The following is a 15291-nucleotide window of genomic DNA, read 5'->3' on the forward strand; positions in this document are numbered from 1 at the left end:
CGTAGAGATAGAGTTCATAAATGGATAGGGGAAAGAGAGATGTAGAGGGAGAAAGAGAACTAGAGGGGGGTCAATAGAGAGGTGAGAGTGAGAGAGAGTTGAGACACCTAGTGTTGTTAAAAAAGGTGAAGAAATCTTGCAATATGAACTTTAAATGAATATTATTGCAAATCTAAAACTCAGATTAATCCTTATCAAAGTGATTATAGAATCAAAACAATTACAAGAAACCATTACACATGAAACATGAGATTTACATGGAAAAACCCTTTTGGGAAAAACTCCACCAATAGAAAGAGAGGCGAGTATATTACTAATCCGATGAAGAATACAATAGCAATGCACTTCTCTCTAGACCTCTACAAAATTCGACAACAATTCATTACCCTAGAAACTAAACAAGACTTAATGAAGAACACTAGCTCAAGGCACCAATTTATAGGAGTTTGTGACGATAAATACCACTGTGGTATCACCAAACAACAAGCAAAAAAACCACCTAGAAAAACTCACACCCACCTGAAGCAAGGGAAAATCTCTGCAAGGGTAGATTGTTAATTCAAATCCAAACAGACATAAAAACATTTAAATAAAAGGCAATAAAACAACCTTTTATACCTTTGCAAGAGAGCTCTCTTGTTCCTCCAATTTGGACTCTTGTTGAAGCCAAGAATGCACCCCTTCTTAGCTTGTTTGGATTGGTCCAATGGTGATATGTGATTAGCTCTCCAAGATTTGTGCACAATGGGTTGACAAGGAAGGATAAAATGACTAAGTATGGATGAGTGCAAATTTTGGCATAATGTGGGTATGAGGATGATTTCTTGAACTCAAACTAGCAGCATAGACTTACTTGACTTGGAGATGATAAACAAGGGGATGGAGTCCTCAATTTATGGGAGAAAAGGAGAAGAAATGGAGGGCTAGGATTGACCCAAGATTAAGGGTCAGGATTCCATGTGAGCCCACACATGGCCTAAGTGGAGGTGACAAGACAAGTGTGGAGACCAAGAGATATGCCTTAAAGGCATTTCTTGTCTCCACACTCCTCATGGCTCATTGGGAAGACCTCCCAATGTGCCTAGGGAAGATAAAGGAATAAAATATTCCTTGAGAGATGGGGATGAGGAATTAAAAATTATTCAAAAAGGATGATCATAGGGATTGGAGGAATAAGGAGAAATTAAAAATTCCTTGGAGGAGGGGATGTCTAGAGGAATGTGAGATTTTGAAAATCTCACATTCACCTAGGAAAAGGGCATTTAAGGAAGGTGGTTGGATGGAAGGGACAAGGAGTAGGCTAATCATTAGGATTAGCCACTAACAACTCATTAGGAGAGGGATTAGAAGAATGATTAGGTGGGATTAGGGAAAATGGGATTTGTACGAGGATTTGACTAGGAGAGAGAATGAGTGGAGGGAATTAAAAATTAGGAGAATAATGATAAGTGAGTTTAGGGGGCTTCTAGAAGAATTCATTAGGTTAATGATGGATTAGGAAAAAAGGTGATTTGTAGGAATCACTTAGATTAATTAATTAATTAAAAGGAGGAATTTGGAGAGAATTAATTTTAGGGATTTTAGAAGAATTAAAGTAGATTGATTTATTAAATAAATCAATCAACATACTATAGTGACAACATTAATTATATTTAATTAATATTGAGAAGGAATAGGAATTGGCACAATTAATAAATTAATTATGCGAGGAATTTAAATAAGTTAATTAAAATAATTAGTTTAAGTGTCTACACCACCTCCAAAAATAGTCTCTTAGATTCTCTTACAATTGTCATAAGGAATCTCTCATGCATGTGCACATATGTAAGGATTTTGTCATAAATATTGTCATGATGTCATAAAAATAATGATTGTCATAACCATCATATATTATCTTACAACTCCTAACAAGTGTATAAGTACCTCAAAATAGAATATTCCAAGAGGGGTCACCTACTTATTTTGTCCTCTTCTTAGAGGACAATGGTAAAAATAACTTTTCCTTTACATGGTCTCCCTGACAATGGAGAAAAAGAGAGAATGAGTTAGTGGGGAAGGGAGAGAGAGAGAGATGGGGTGAGGAGGGAGGGGGATATAGAGAGGGAGAGGAATAAAGGGAGGGTGAGACATGCAAAGAGGAGGGATGGAGGAAGAAAAGGAGAGACAAAATAACAAGGAGAGAGAGAGAGAGAGAGAGAGAGAGAGAGAGAGAGAGAGAGAGAGAGAGAGAGAGAGAGAGGGAATTGTAGACATAGCTCGGATGCAAGAGACTTAGGGAAGGAGGAGGTGATGGGAGAGAGAAGAGGAGGAGAGAGTTCATAAAAGGATAGAGGTAATAGGGAGGGATAGAGAGGTGTAGAGAGAGAGAGAGAACTAGAGGAGGGGCCAATAGAGACGTGAGAGACCTAGAGAGGGAGAGAGAGGTGAGACACCTAGTGGGGAGAGAAAGGGGTGGAGGGAAATATGAGCACCTAGAATATGGAGAGAGAGAGAGAGAGAGAGAGAGAGAGAGAGAGAGAGAGAGAGAGAGAGAGAGTAAATGGGGAAGGGAGAGAGAGATATATGGGGGTAAGGAGGCAGGGGGAGATAAAGAGGGAGAGGAAGAAAGTGATGGAGAGAGAGAGAGAGAGAGAGAGAGAGAGAGAGAGAGATGGGGTAAGGATGGAGGGGGATATAGAGAGTGATAGGAAGAAAGGGAGGGTGATACCTACAAAAGGGAGGGAGGGAGAAGAGGAGAGACAAAAGAACAAGGAGAGAGAGAAAGGATTAAGAAGGTATGGATGGAGAGGTAGACATATCTCGGGTATGAGAGACCTAAGGAAGGAGGATATAGAGAGGTGAGGGGAGAGAGAAGAGGAGGAGAGAGATTATAAAGGGATAGAGGTAAGAGGGGGATAGAGAGGTGTAGAGGGAGTGAGAGAACTAGAGGGAGGGCCAATAGAGAGGTGAGAGACCTAGAGGGGGAGAGAGAGGTGAGACACATAGGTGGGGAGAGAAAGGGGTACAATACATTGAGGGGGATAGAGAGAGGTGGGTAATGAGATATGGATGGAGAGGTAGAGAAGTGGAGAGGCAAGGAGGAAGAAAATAGATGGGGGTAAGGGGGAAAGGAAAGAGAGGTGTAGAGGGAGTAAGAGAAATAGAGGCGGGGAAAATAGAGAGGTGAGACGCGTAGAGGGGGAGAGAGAAGTGAGACACCTAGGTGGGGAGAGAGAAGGGTGTGATACATGGAGGGGGTTAGAGAGAGGTGGGTAAGGAGATATGGATGGAGAGGTAGAGAATTAGAGAGTGAAAGAGGAAGAAACCTATATATAGGGAGGATAAAGAGAGAATAAGAGTCAGTGGGGAAGGGAGAGAGAGATGGGGGTAAGGGTAGATATAAAGGGATAGGAAGAAAAGGAGGGAGAGACCTACAAAGGGGAGGGAGAGGAAAGAGAAGAGAGAGAGGGAGATAGGGACCTAGGGACCTGGGGAAGGAGGAGAGAATTTATAAAGGGATAGGTGTAAGGATGGAGGGATAGAGAGGTGTAGAGGGAACAAAAAAACTAGAGGGGGGGCAATAAAGAGGTGAGAAACCTAGAGTTGGAGAGAGAGGTGAGACACCTAGATGGGGAGAGAGAGGGGTGAGATACATGGAGGTGGGTAATAAGATATAGATGGATAAGTAGAGAGATGGAGAGGGAGGGAGGAATAAACCTAGAGAAGGGAGAGAGAGGGTGGGAGGGAAAGGTGAGGACCTAGATAATGGAGAGAGAGAGAGGTGGGGGTAAGGAGGGAGGGGGAGATAGAGAGGGAGAAGAAGAGAGTGATGGAGATACCTACATAGGGGAGGGAGGGAGAAGAGGAGAGACAAAAAAATAATGAGAGAGAGAGAGAGGAGAGTGAGAGGAGATGGAGGGAGAGGTAGACATAGATTGGGAGTGAGAAACCTAGGGGAGGAGGAGATAGAGAGGTGAGGGGAGAGAGATGAGGAAGAGAGATTTCATAAAGGGGTAGGGGTAAAGGGGGAGGGATAGAGAGGTGTAGAGGGGGAAAGATAATTGGGGGGAAAATAGAGAGGTGAGAGACCTAGAGAAGGAGAGATGGGTGAGACACCTGGGCGAGGAGAGAAAGTGGTGAGATACATAGAGGGGGGAAGAGAGAGGTGGGTAATGAGATATGGGTGGAGAGGTAGAGAATTATAGAGGGAAAGAGGACCTATAGTGAGGGTATAGACATAGAGAGAGGAGGTGGGAGGGAAAGGTGACTAAGACAATGGAGAGAGAGGGGGGTAAGGAGGGAGGGGGATATAGAGATGGAGAGGAAGAAAGGGAGGGAGAGACCTATGGAGAAGAGAGAGGGAAAAGAGGAGAGATAGAAGAACAAATAGAGAGAGATAGAGAGAGAGGAGGTAGAGATAGAGAGGTGAGGGGAGAGAGAAGAGGAGAACAGAGTTCATAAATGGATAGAGGTAAGGAGGGAGGGATAGAGAGGTAGAGAGAACGAGAGAACTATAGGGGACCAATAGAAAGGTGAGAGACCTAGAGGGGGAGAGAGAGGTAAGGGGAGAGAAAATAGGAGGAGAGAGTTCATAAATGGATAGGGGTAAGGAGGGAGGGATAGAGAGGTGTAGAAGGAGCGAGAGAACTATAAGGAGCCAATAAATAGGTGAGAGACCTAGAGGGGGAGATGAGAGGTTGGACAACTAGATGGGGAGAGAGATGGGTGGAATACATGGAGGGGGATAGAGAGGAGAGTAATGAGATATGGATGTAGAGGTAGAGAGGTGGAGAGGGAGAGAGGAAGAAACCTAGAGGGAGAGAGAGAGATACCTACAGAGGAGAGGGAGGGATAAGAGGAGAGACATAAGAATAAAGAGAGATGAATAAGAGGGGGTGGAGGAAGAGGTAGACATAAAGGGAGTGAGGGACCTAGGGAAGGAGGGGAGAGAGAGGTGAGGGGAGAGAGGAGGAGAGACTTCATAAAGGGATAGGGGTAAAGGGTGATAAAGAGGTGTAGAGGAAGTGAGAGAACTAGATGGTGGGTCAATAGAGAGGTGAGAGACCTAAAGGGGAAGAGAGAGAGGTGAGAGACCTAGATGGAGAGAGAGAGAGAGAGAGGGGTGAGATACATGGAGGAGGATAGAGAGATGTGAGAGACATACATGAGGGGAGAGAGAGAGGGTGAGATATATAGAGAGGGATAGAGAGAGGTGGGTAATGAGACATGGATGCGGAGGTAGATAGGTGGAGAGGAAAGGAGGGAAAAACTTATAGAGGGGAGGGAGAGTATGGGAGGGAGGGGTGACGACATAGATAATGGAGAGAGATAATAAGAGAGGATGAGAGAATAACAAAGATACAAAGAGGGATAAGGTGATAGGGAGCGAAGTGGAGAGGGAAATTACTAGAAGGGAGAGATATAGAGGTTAGCGACCTATATCCTAGGGAGATAGCTCGATAAGAGACCTGGGAGTAGAGGTAGAGGGGGAGAGAGAGAGAATATGGGCAATGAGATGAGGGAGAGGTAGTGAGGTAAAGAGGTAAAGAGGGAGGAAGATAGAGACATGGAGATGGGGAGAGAGAGGGGGAGAGGAATATGTAATGATAAAGAGAATGGAGAGAAATAATAAGAGGGAGAGAGAGGGTGGGATAGACCTACAAAGGATAGAGAGGGGTGTGAGAGAGAGAAGAGATGAAGATATAATTAGGTCTAGAGTTTGGGGAAGAGAGAGAGAGAGAGAGAGAGAGAGAGAGAGAGAAATTCAATACAAACTATTTGTCTAGTGCCAAATTTAGCGCTAGCCAAATGAAAAAAAATAGTTTTCACCATTTGGCACTAACCGATTCTAAATAATGCATTTTCTCATTTGGTGAGTGTCAAATTTGGTGCTCACCAAATGGTTTTCCTTGGGAAACACCAACCCTTTGGGTTGGATTTGCCTGGGGCATCCAACGCAAAGGCTTGGATGACCATTTCAAGCTTGAGACATGTTGTTTTGGAAAGATGAAAAAATCTCACATTTTTTGTCATTCTCTCCATCAAGTTTGCATGTGTTTCAATGAAATCAAATTTTTTTTATCACAATGACATTAAGATTTCTCTTAGCTATCTAACCATATATTCTTTTTCAAATTTTGATTATGTTAAAGTTTTCATCTCTAATCTCTTTCGTTAGTGTGTCCATTTTTTGTCAAAAACCAACATGTGCTATTTTGGACATGGTTTTTTACTCGTTCATCGTATTTTGAAACAAATTACATTTTTAGAAACTAGACTCCATTCTACACATATTAAAAAAAATGATTCTCGATTAGATTTCAAAATTTTTAAGGGAGAGCACACTCAAATTTTTATTTTTCAGGATGTGTCCACTTTGAAAATTAGTAAAAATCATATATTCATAAACAAATTAGTTGAAAAGTCTCACATAAACTACATGGTATTAGCTAGTTTCTCACTAGAGTGATTTTCAAAATTCTAAAAAAAGTTAACATTTTAGGGGGACCACAATAGACACTATGTTATATTTTTCTGATAAAAATAGGACCAATTTGTGTGGTCCCCCTTTTTAAAACCTTTAATCTCCACCATTTAAAAAAAAATAGTACTTTAGAAAGTATATTCAGAGCACTACAACTCTTGTTCTTGTTGCATCTTCAAATTTTGAGTGTAGAGCTATCTTCAATTTCTTGTTGAAGTTTAGACTTTGTTGATTTTAGACAACAACAAAAAAAAGTGGCATCTTAAAACCCCCTTTTGATGCCCCACCTTGGTGCACATACCCATGTATGTATGTATGTATGTATGTATGTATGTATGTATGTATGTATGTAAATGTATGTATGTATATATGTATGTATGTGTGTGTGTGTAGATGTATACATACATACACATACACATACACATACACATACACATACACATACACATACACATACATACACATACACATACACATACACATACACATACACATACACATACACATGCACATGCACACATATACATATATGTCATCAAAACAATACCCTAGACTTGAGGTAATCTTACCATGTGTCTATAAAACATAGAATTTTCATAGATACCCAAAAGATAAATGCCCATAGACCTATGAGATGGATTCATATACTCATTATGATCTTAATAATTTCAACATCTATAAAAAAACATAGTGCGCATATCGATTCCAAAATACCATACTACATACATTTATGTGAAATAAGCAGAGATACTCCTATTCACAATTTGATCTCTTGAGAAAAAAAATGCCTTGATTCTTGCCTTTTAATTGTCAAGATCACGCTTTGATACTTCTTATAATGAAATAATTTGCACAAGAGAAGAATGTAATAGAAAATATGTTACAAATACTTGATAATACTTGAGAATAACAAGCCACTTCAAGTGAGAAAACCTCTAAAAGTTTTCAATAGGAACAAAATTCACAATATGATGTTCATGAACTAACCACTAACTCCTATATATACCATACTTATACTTTGGGTGCAACCGAAGTTGACTTAACCAGGTCTATATAAGATAATATTAATGGTCATTTAGCTTAAATAAGAGTTAAGGTAGACACAAACAAACTACTCATAACCTTATGCACACTATAGAATTAAGGGGGTGGTAAACAAATTGTAATGAATAATGGAGTGATTTGATGCAGTAACTAAGGTTTTGACATTTTTTTTTTTATATTGAACAAAGCAAATAAAAAATTAATACAATAGAGAAAGCTAACAAAAGTAGTTGAAAGGAATAATTAAAAATTTAATAGAGTTGGTTTTGATATTTGTTGATGTAGAAGATAATGTAAGTAGAATAACAATGCAAAATGGAGTTATGACATAGATTTGTGACTCTATCGTGAACTTTTGGGAGTGACAATGTACATATATAGATATTGATTTATGATGGAAATGACCAAAATGTGATGTCCTCTAATGCATGTCTTGTGTGCATAATATATTTTTTTGGTATGAGAGTTAACAAGTAGATTTCAATTAGAATTAAATCAATTTGAGAACATACTTAATTTGAAATTGACTAATAGAAAGTTAGACTAAATCAACATCACATCTAGAATCTCAAATCCAATAGAAAACCACTAATTTAAAAATTAAAAATGTTCTAAATAAAAATAAGATAACATTTTTAATATAAATACAGATTAGAAATTAAAAATACATCAAATCAATCAAAACCATATACTAAATAGTATACTTATAGCACCTACACTATTATGTAAAACAAAAGGGAACAGTGTTGTGAATATCTAATTTAGACAACTTGGAGGAAGGAGCACATCCAATAAGATAAAACAATATGCAATGGACGTTTCTAAAGTGTACAATGAATGTCACCCAAAGTTGACACTTGCATGTTCATTTAAAATCTTTGTTGATCCATTGTGTCTGTCGTTTGAGCTGCCAGAGGCAATGCACCGCAATTCTCTTTTGTTCAATATCCTATGTATTTTTAGGTCATCCAGTTTTACTATTATAATACATGCATACTTTGCACTTGGACAATGAACCTCTTTTTCCTCGTACTTGCTAGCATTAATTAAATGCTTGTTCCATTGGATGAAACGAAGAGAAAGTACGAAAAAACAGCTCACAATCTAGAGAAACGAATAGAAAATGAAATGCATGACAAAAGCATGAAGTTGGGCTGTAGAAATCCTTAGTTTTGAGGTAAATTGGATAATCTACGTCATGCCGTGAGAGGACCACTGACTGACTTGGGATAAACTAAAAGAGGAAAGAGCGATGATGGCGAAGATATTTAGACTGACAAAAGGAGCAATCCAACGATGAAATTTGACACTTGACTTGTTCCACCTTGCTTCCCTCCGCTAAAATTTCAATTCAACCCATCTAACATAATTTTCCTTAAATGCTAGGTGGTCGTTTGACAAGATTAAAAATTCAAAGTCATTTATTCCTCAACAAAAATTTGAATCATTCTGACAAGTGGGTGCCATTCAAACCGCTTAGTGAGGTGTTGGCTAATGGTTTCTTCTCATATACATGACAGGTTTTTGGTTTTGGGTGAAGGCGGTTATGTGAAGCGGAAGAATTTGGAGATTTGGGATTGTTTTTGAAACCAAAAATTTCGGGGTTTTGCACACGTTTGGCATGCTTGAATCCAGATTGCATACCATTGGGTGCATTTTATTCGCGGCATTATTAAGGCAGTTTTGAATTCAATGTATGGAGACATTTGAATCATCTTTGCCGGCGGCATTAAGAATTTGTTTTGTGGGGATGCAGCATTGTTTGCAGGTATGCCATTGAAGCCATTATGGATCTGGTATAAGTGTTTTGCAGTGGGAAGATTATCTGGCTCGCAAAATCAGAGGCCCAAATGTTAGAAAAGGTATATGAATTTGATTTGGGTCTTTGCTTGCATTTATTTGTAATTTGAAAGATTTTTGGAAGGGAAGGCTTGGGTGTTTGAGAACGGTAGAGGAAAGAGGAAGTTCAATTTGATTGATAAAGCTTTTAGGGCAGAATTAGAAGCGTTTCTTATGGTAAACGTATATAAGCTAGAATTGGAAACTAGAATGATGCAATTCCCCAGAGTCAGATCACAACTCAATGTAGGTTATTCATATTGAGAGTGGGTGCAATTTCAGTTTTTTTTGTTTTTCCCCAGTTGGGTTCTTGGGGAGGTTGATTCTGATATTGGTGTATTTAACAGGACCATCCATTTGTTTATGCACTATTAAGGCCCACTGCATCCTGAACAAAGAGGTTTTCATTTTCTTGAATGACATAGTTCATGACGAACTTGTCTTTTTGAGTAGTTATGTCGTTTGAGTTTTAGTTATCCTGGCTAAAATTAAGGTCTTATTGAAATGAAAGGCTTGGCTTTAATTTTGGTACTATGTCAAACCCTTGTGATGGCCTAGGAGAATGGGGTTACGAGAAGCTTCGATTCTATTTGAACAGAATATTTAAGTTTGCGTGTCGAGAATTTTTTCAAGATCTTGATTTCTGAGATGAGGATAATCCTTGAACGAGCCGCTTCTTCAGTTACCTCTTTTGATTGGGTGTTGGTTACCCTAGCTATGAAGTGTTCGCATTATAATTTTGTGGTTTTGAACCGTCGGGGGTAAGGGCTCAATAAGTAACTGGCTAATTAGGACGCTCAAGTTCAAGATTGCCTGTGGAGCGATTCTCCAGCAGGAGGCATGCACTGGTTCCGATATAAGGGATTGGTTCTTGTTTTGGTTCTACATCAAGCCTTTGTGATAGGCTTGTCGGATGGGATTGCTTATAATTGTGAGGATGACGGGTGGAGCGTGGAGACTATACATCAGTGCCAAAAGATCAGTGACTTTCTTATTGCTTTGGCCTACTTTTCAATTCCTCTCGAGCTTCTATATTTTGTGAGCTGTTCTAGTTCCTTTCCATTTAGATGGGTACTGTTCCAGTTTGGAGCCTTCATCGTTTTATGTGGGCTGACTCACTTTGTTAGCATATGGGCCTATGAGTTACCCTCTTTTCGTGTAATGTTGGCCTTAACCATCTTCAAAGTATTCACAGCCTTTGTGTCCTCTGCAACAGCAATAACTCTTGTAACCTTGATACCACAGTTGCTGCGTGTGAAGGTGAGGGAAGTGTTCCTTAAGAATAAGGCAATTGAGCTGAACAGAGAAGTGGGACTTATGAAGAAACAAGAAGAAGCAAGTTGGCATGTGAGAATGCTAACTCAAGAAATTCGTAGTTCTCTTGATAGACACACTATTTTAAACACTACACTGATTGAGTTGTCCAAGGTTTTAAATTTGGAGAACTGCACAATATGGATGCCTAGTGAAGACAGGACCCTTATGGAGCTAACTCACGAGCTTAAGCGTCGCCTTTTACAGGAGAAAATAACTATACCAATAGCTGATCCTGATGTGGTCAAGACAAAAGGTAGTGCTTCAGTAGTTATCTTGAAGTCTGGCTCTATCTTAGGCAAAGCAAGCAGTCATCAATGGTTGTTGTCTGGGGAAATGGCAGCAATAAGAATGCCTATGTTGAAGGCGTCCAATTTTAAGGGTGGGACACCAGAGCTTGTAGAGACATCATATGCAATCTTAGTACTTGTATTGCCTTCTAAAGGCAAAAGGGTGTGGAGCTCGCAAGAATTGGAAATTGTAGAAGTTGTGGCTGATCAGGTTGCTGTCGCTCTTTCTCATGCAGCTGTGTTGGAGGAATCACAGCAAATGAGGGACAGGTTGGTCGACCAAAACAAATCATTACAAAGAGCAAGGCAAGATGCAGTGATGGCAAATCAAGCACGAAATTCCTTTCAGAGGGTGATGAACCATGAGATGAGAAGGCCCATGCACTCCATCTGTGGACTTTCATCTATTTTGCAGGCTGAAAACTGGAAAGATGAACAACGACCCCTCGTAGATATGTTAGCAAAAAGTAGTAGTCTTCTTAACACACTTGTAAATGATATAATGGATGCATTATATTTAGAAAATAACACTCTAAAGCTTGAGTTACACTTTTTCCAGCTTCCTGTAATGCTGAAAGAGGCAGCATATCTGACAAAGCAAATGTGTATGTCCAAGGGTATTCAATTTGGAACAAACATTGGCGCTGATATCCCCAAGTATGTGATTGGTGATGAGAAGCGCATTTTTCAGACTGTCATGCATACTGTTGGAAATGTGAGTAACTATATTAAAAAAGGAGCCATAACACTTAATGTTAGCGTTCAAAACAGAGATGACGGAAGATGGGATCCAGGGAATACAGCATGGAGACCATCATTGTGTGAAGGCTTTGTATTTTTGCGGTTTGAAGTCAGAAGTACTGCCTCAGGATATGATGGAGTAAATTTTTTAAAGTTTTCAAAAGCCATGCAGCAAGACAAAAGTTATTCTCCAAGTTTCATTGGGGCAGGGCTTGGATTTTCTATTTGTAAGAGATTTGTTCAGGCAAGTATTTAGTATGTTTGTGTTGCTGATTCTATCCATTTTATTTACAGGATTTAAGTTTGAGGGAAGTGCAGAGAACAAGTCTGATTTTGTTTAACTGCTATAGAATAGTCATGCAGTGAGGCGGCTGCTTCTGTCATAGCTTGAATTTTTTTGTGGTTTCTTTTGTCTGAGAAGCTGTGGCTTACCAATGTATTGTGTTTTAGTAAATGAATTGACTAACCCAATAGCCTAAACTCTTTTCTGCTGCAGCTTATGCATGGTAATATATGGATCGAGCCTGATTCTCATGGTGTGGGCCATGTAGTAACCTTCATAATTAGACTACAATTGCAGGCATCAAGTGGGAGCAATCTGCGAGTGCCTGATGTTGAAACATCTTACAAATCTAATTTTAAAGGTTTGAAAGTTCTTCTTGCAGATGACAACAGAGTTAATTGTGCTGTTAGTAGGAGGCTGCTTGAAAAATTAGGCTTCCAAACAACTGTAACAGATACAGGATACCAATGCTTAAGGAAACTGTTTGAGCCTGGCTGTGTGTTCCATTTGATCCTACTGGAAATGTGTATGCCTGAGATGGATGGTTATGAGGTGGCATGCCATATACGACAAAAGTTCCGACCTGCAAATCGACCTTTGATTGTTGCTTTGACAGCCCATTCAAGCAAGGTTATTGAGGATAGATGCCTTGAAATTGGAATGGCGGGTGTTATTTGGAAGCCTATTTCTTTAAGAGAGTTGAGCAATGTACTTTTTAAAATCATCCACCAGAGGGATGCCATACTTGACAATGAATAATCAAAACAATTTTTTTTCTAAATGTAACTTCTCCCTTTACTATTGGGAAAATTTTGACATTAGTATACTGTCCTTGGTATGCATTTTGCCCCTTACTACTGGGAAAATTTTGACATGATTATCCTGTATGGGATCTTTGCAGCATTGTTCATTTCCTAGATGCATACCTTGTCATGCAATTCAACATACAAGGCTTCATCTCATTAAATTTATTCTTTACCTAAATTTGATTGTCAAAATTGTTTATATGAGCCTTCTTTACACATCTATGGACATATAAAAGCTCTGATTTTCATGTTGGATGAATCAATGAGTTATTGATTCTCTAATTTCCTATTCTGGTACTTTATTTAAACTAGGGATTTTTGCATACAGTTTAGCAGCATTTACAGCACATAAAGTTTGATGGTCTCTTATGACTCATTCTTGGCATGATTCTTGATCTCTTTCTTGTATAATGGTGTCATTCGTGACATGGATAAAATAATTTTATCATGTCAATGTAACAAGTTCTTAGGTAAAAGCTTTTTTGGCTAAAGGTAACCAAGGTTAAGAGATCCCTAAATCTAGAAAATTGTTGCCTGAGATTACCAACTCCATCATCCTTTTTCTCTAGCCACTCTTTTTACTTCTAAGGGAACCATTGCTTTTGTCTTATCATTTGTCTTCAATCGCAAGTGTAATAAAAATATCAACTGAGATTGTCCAATATCATTTCAAAAGATCCCTCCCTAAAGCAGCTTCATCAAAATTGAGTTTAAACCAATACTGAGGAGGTTTCTATCTCACATTTAAAATGTTTTCAGCATATTCCCACAAACCCATATACAAGGCCTAATGTGAAACATTTTGAACATTTATATTAATTGGTAATTTGGAAGCAAAGGGATATACAGTAAAAGTTGATTGTATTTAAAATGGTGCTTGTGTGTATAATCTTGGCAAACATCTTTTGAAACAAAATCTTGTTGATAGGTTTGATTATTTGTCTTGCTATGAGGTCAATGCGTGCAATGAAATTTTAGAGTATATATATAATATTTGGGTGGTTTTATTAATCGAATGAAACCAACTTAAGGTAAGTGCTTATTTTTATATTGATGGATGATCACGAAGCAAGGGATGGATATGGATCCTTTTATAGTCCACGATGTGGGGCGGTCTGTTTATGGGTCTACAGATGTCTTCTAGTAATATGGGACTACCCCGTACTCCTTGTGGAAGGCACCTAACTGTGCTACAAACGAGGTGTACATACCTTACCGCCTGCAGGATTTGAACTTGTGACCTCTCTTTCAAGAGTACAAGTTCTCCACCACTAGTCCAACTCAGGGATGCAATGACTGTCCAAGTGAAATGTCATGTGTCCATAGTCCATAGTTTACATCCATGACTTGTTGAAAACACTCTTCGACAGTTATTTTTTGGAGCCTTCAGCATCCCTATGGATTACAACGATTGAAAACACTCTTCGACAGGTATTTTTTGGAGCCTTCAGCATCCCTATGGATTACAACGATTATGAACTCCCTTTTGGATGTAATCGTATTTTGTACTAGCAAGGCCCACGCATCCACTAGGAACATAGGTAGGTTAAAGTAAAACATAGTAATTGATTGTAATAAAAGGTGTAGGTATGAGATGGACCATTTCAGTCTGGTGATCAAGTTGGACCTTACAGGTGCGGGAAAAAAAAACTCTGGTTGACCAGAATGGATAGGGTTCTTCAATTTGTGATGTGGAACCTAAATCCAATGAGCTAACCCGGCAGATACAGTTGCTGGCTAGGATGCTCCCCAGAAGCAAATTCAAGAAAAAAAATGACTTTTACTGTGGGTAATGCAGAAAATGATGAAGAAGAGGACAAGTTAGGTGTTTGAATTGGTACACTAAAGTGATGAAGAGTCTTGAAACAATGCAAAGTCCCATGCACAAGGCTGCGGAGAAGGGAGGTAATGAACCGTGACTTTAGTATTGAATGAGGAAAGGTATAATATTCCAGATAACTATGAATAGATAAATCTACTGGCACTTGTGTTGGGATTAAAGCAAAGGACCATAGACCAACTTCCAAGTCATTGATGAATACATTTGGAGAAGAACCTATAATAAATCTTACTATATTATTGCTATGCTAGCATTGTTAACTAGATTTACTTTGCACAATGGCGTTGAAGATAAAGGAAAATGGTTGAAGCCTGCATATTTAAGTAAAGGGATTAATATCTTTATTCATTTACCAAACAATGAACCTTTAGTCCAATTTGTACAAGATTATTTATAATTGACTTTCAAAGCACCATAAGTTTGAATTCAGAAGTCTGCTATTTCCACAGAAGCCAATTCTAGTTCAGATGGCTAATCTGAACAAAAGTTGAACAAGTAAAATTGCAGATGCAACTATAGGACAAAGTGAGTGAAGCGTTGGAAAATGTGGTACAGGAAAAACAAGAAAAACAGGAAAGATAAAGGCTGCTTGCTGATGGAGAATTAAAAAAATCAATAGAATGAAGATACTGCAATTATATCGAAGGCATCAGCTTGAAAGATGAAGGTAC

At 39.0% G+C, this 15291-nt stretch overlaps 1 protein-coding gene across 2 annotated transcripts; it reads left to right on the forward strand.

Moving 5' to 3' along the window:
* Nucleotides 1–8727: 8727 nt before the first annotated feature.
* On the forward strand, nucleotides 8728–12755 carry LOC131067088 (ethylene receptor 2). 2 transcript variants are annotated; one of them, XM_058002019.2, is made up of 3 exons: nucleotides 8728–9369; nucleotides 9694–11935; nucleotides 12188–12755. In XM_058002019.2, the coding sequence occupies exons 2-3, from the start codon at nucleotides 10187–10189 to the stop codon at nucleotides 12731–12733; spliced, it is 2295 nt and encodes a 764-aa protein (XP_057858002.1). In that variant the 5' UTR covers nucleotides 8728–9369; nucleotides 9694–10186; the 3' UTR covers nucleotides 12734–12755. The 2 variants fall into 2 exon arrangements, with proteins under 2 accessions (XP_057858002.1, XP_057858001.1); XM_058002018.2 differs by having other exon boundaries at nucleotides 8728–11935.
* Nucleotides 12756–15291: the final 2536 nt, after the last annotated feature.

This window comes from Cryptomeria japonica, chromosome 8 (genome assembly GCF_030272615.1).
Source record: "Cryptomeria japonica chromosome 8, Sugi_1.0, whole genome shotgun sequence".
Classification (NCBI taxonomy): Eukaryota; Viridiplantae; Streptophyta; class Pinopsida; order Cupressales; family Cupressaceae; genus Cryptomeria; species Cryptomeria japonica.

What these genes read in the sequence shown, in the direction of transcription:
- LOC131067088 (XM_058002018.2), top strand. Translation starts at nt 10,187, where the DNA reads ATGCACTGGTTCCGATATAAGGGATTGGTTCTTGTTTTGGTTCTACAT. An exon ending in TTTGTAAGAGATTTGTTCAG is followed by an intron (nt 11,936 to 12,187) that starts GCAAGTATTTAG and finishes TTTCTGCTGCAG; the next exon opens with CTTATGCATGGTAATATATG.